The sequence below is a fragment of the Morone saxatilis genome, unplaced genomic scaffold (genome assembly GCF_004916995.1).
Source record: "Morone saxatilis isolate NCDOM2014 unplaced genomic scaffold, NCSU_SB_2.0 Contig22, whole genome shotgun sequence".
In the NCBI taxonomy this organism is placed as follows: domain Eukaryota; kingdom Metazoa; phylum Chordata; class Actinopteri; family Moronidae; genus Morone; species Morone saxatilis.
Genome location: NW_023339785.1, coordinates 6,551,833 through 6,554,740, shown reverse-complemented (window position 1 = coordinate 6,554,740; position 2,908 = coordinate 6,551,833). Strand labels below are relative to the sequence as shown.

General features: G+C 41.8%; 1 protein-coding gene across 5 annotated transcripts in view; it reads left to right on the top strand.

The window, feature by feature from the left end:
- The first annotated feature begins 862 nt into the window (after positions 1 to 862).
- gria2b (glutamate receptor, ionotropic, AMPA 2b) overlaps positions 863 to 2,908 on the top strand; it is a 49,695-nt gene continuing 47,649 nt past the window's right edge. For all 5 annotated transcript variants that reach the window (XM_035669555.1, XM_035669554.1, XM_035669557.1 and 2 more), the window contains exons 1-2: positions 863 to 1,234; positions 1,386 to 1,526. In XM_035669555.1, coding sequence (XP_035525448.1) covers positions 1,150 to 1,234; positions 1,386 to 1,526 — 226 coding nt within the window. In that variant the 5' untranslated portion in view covers positions 863 to 1,149. The remainder of the gene's footprint in view (positions 1,235 to 1,385; positions 1,527 to 2,908) is intronic.

Here is a 2,908-nt window from a genome sequence, read left to right as displayed (position 1 = left end):
TCTTTAGATGTCAGAGGAATGTTTTCATGTGCCAGACACACAGCTGCTGCTGCTGTTTGGCTCCAATGGTAGTTTAGCTAAGGACGCCTTCACAAGGTCATAAATCTGATATCTACAAAAGCCATATTAGGTTCACAAACCATTAGACCTCTTGAAGTGATCTTAAGCGACCTTTATTGGTCACTCATTATGAACTTCCTAGCTGAAGCTGTTAGATTGAGTGGATGGACGTTAATTTCATTCTGATAATACCTTAATTGTTTCGGTCCAATAGAAATGCTCTGCTTCCAGTTTCTCCATATGCTTCTTTATAATTCTGTTCAGTAAATGGGCCACTTTGGACTCATTAATCATAATGTTAATTTCTCACCATTTTTGTTCATTTTGTCAACAAAATGATTAATCAAGAAAATAACAGCAGATTGATGGACGACATAAGTGTCAGTTGCAGCCCCAATAAACTCTGTACATGATGATATCATGTGCATGAAATGTTTAAATTGTCAAGGTGTATCTACTAATAGACACAGATGTGCCCCCATGTTTCTAAAGAGTAAACCTTTGAAAATGAGGGTGTGCTTCATATTTATCCCTCAGAAATATGATAACTGCCCACATACAGTGACACTATGACGTTATGAATCAACAATGTATCCACGCCTTACTCCCCCTATTTAAAGCTTGCCACGTGCAAAACAAAGTAATACTTTAGACTTTCTCCCAGTGCTGGGTGTGAAGTGTGCACTCTTGTCACCAAGTGGTTGCCGCTCGGCTCTTTTCGTCTATGTCCGCCGTCTCATTAACATTCCTCACTTGTGGGTGTGATGCTGAAAGGATCTCCGGCGCGCCGAGCGGAGACGCGCAGTGTCCCTGTGCGTTTGGAGGAGGTATCAGCTGCCGGCAGGAGGGAAGCGACGAGGAGGAGCGGAAGAAGAGACAGCAGACCAACATCGCAGGCGACCATTCCTTCACTGCTGGTGTCCTTTCACTGCTAGCCACCTGCAGAAAATCGGTTCTTTGCTGCAGATTATTTTTGTTTTCTCCCCAAGGCTGAAGGTCTCCAATAGGCTATGTGTCGGATCTAACATCTCCGGAGAGAACGAGGAATATCAGACTCCCCTAGTGGATGTGGACACCTGAACTGTGGACATGGAAAAGATAGTGAATTTATCCTTTTCAGTTCTGCTGGTTTTATGGGGATGCGCGCTTGGAGGCTCGCCCAGTGTTCAAATTGGTAGGTATCCATTAGTTCAAACGAAAAAAAAAGAAAATAAGTAAAAAAAGAATTGGCTGAAAAGCAACGAATTTGTGAGTAAAATGTTGAGAAAATGTGTCTAACCATAGAAAATTGTGCCAGTTTACCTGATATTTCGTGTCGGTTTCAGGGGGACTTTTTCCAAGGGGCGCGGATCAAGAGTACAGCGCATTTCGGATAGGAATGGTTCAGTTTGGCACCTCGGAATTCAGATTGACGCCTCACATTGACAATCTGGAAGTGGCGAACAGTTTTGCTGTTACCAACTGCTGTAAGTGACAAAAATGTTGCCCCCCCCCCCCTTTTTTTTTTTTCCTCCTTTTTTTTTAAATGAATGACTCTTTGTTGTGTTTAAGTGTTATTATCATCCACTAAATGCGGATGCCCATATTGTGCGTTATGAGATAAATGTATCGGCTATTATAATGGAGATGGCAATCATCTGAGCTGTGAAATCTATATTCTGTAAGCAAACATGTCGAGGCAGTAGCTGGGGAGTTGAGGATGAACAGCATCGTGTAGACAGGGGAAAGTTGGTTTCCACAGTAACAGTCAGTCACATCCATCCCATTTTCATTCCTTCAGATTCAGAAATCAAACAAGACTACACTGCAAAAATATCGATCCTACTTGTTCTTTTCATCCATCAGTCCTTTAAACCGACAGTTTTTTCCCCTAAAGTAAGTGTAGAAACGAGTTAGGGGAGATTATACTTGATTCCAATAGATATCAACCTGTTTCATGAATCAAATGTCATTTCTATAGGCTACCAATGTGGATATCTGACTTTTTTTCTTCCTTATTCCTTGAAAAGACATAAAACAAATAGATTTAATTTATGTTAATTGGGGGTTTTCATGTTTTGAGAGGCGAAAAATGAGAAGGAACTTACTGAGATTACCTTTTTTTTGCAGTGTGTACCGCTGTCACGTCTTTTGTCAGCTCAGAAGGAGCGGTGTTCATCCATTGTTAAGCCAGCCTACACACACAGATTCACACTGAGCGTCACACGACGCCTTATCATATATTGAGGATTAAATGTGATGAATTAACAGCCGAGATTGGCAGTTCCTTGGGGAAAATGCAGGGGATAATAGCTTTTGACCAAATCACGACTCTTGACTCAAAAGACAACCTGTCTCACATCCAACTCCAGGGCTTCATGTTCCGTTTTTCGATCAGACAGCGGAGAGTTTGCAGTTTTAGTCATTTCTTTCATCAAAAAAGCCTAGATACAGTGTGTTTTCTCTGGACATATCCGCAACAACAGGCAGCAAATAGGTTCTAAGGTCGCTTTTTTTAATAGCCACAGCTCGAACATTTCATTAGGCGGTTGCCAAGCGACTACTCCTCTCAACAGTCCCTTACACATAAATCAAAGGCTTCTGATTGGTGCGCGCATCGGTCCAATCGATTTCATTACCATGTAAAAGCTTCCTGCTTGGAGAGCCTCATTGTGTCCGACAGATCACAGCGAGAGCCCTGCAATATACAAATATAACTGTCCGCTGTTTGTTATGAAGGCACAACAACATTGCACACACTACTGAAACAGGAGGTTTGTTGCTATTTACTCTGTGTATATCCAACAGTTTCATCCACTCCAGATGCACTATGCATTAGCTGTTTTATATGGAGTTAGAATCATGCCAA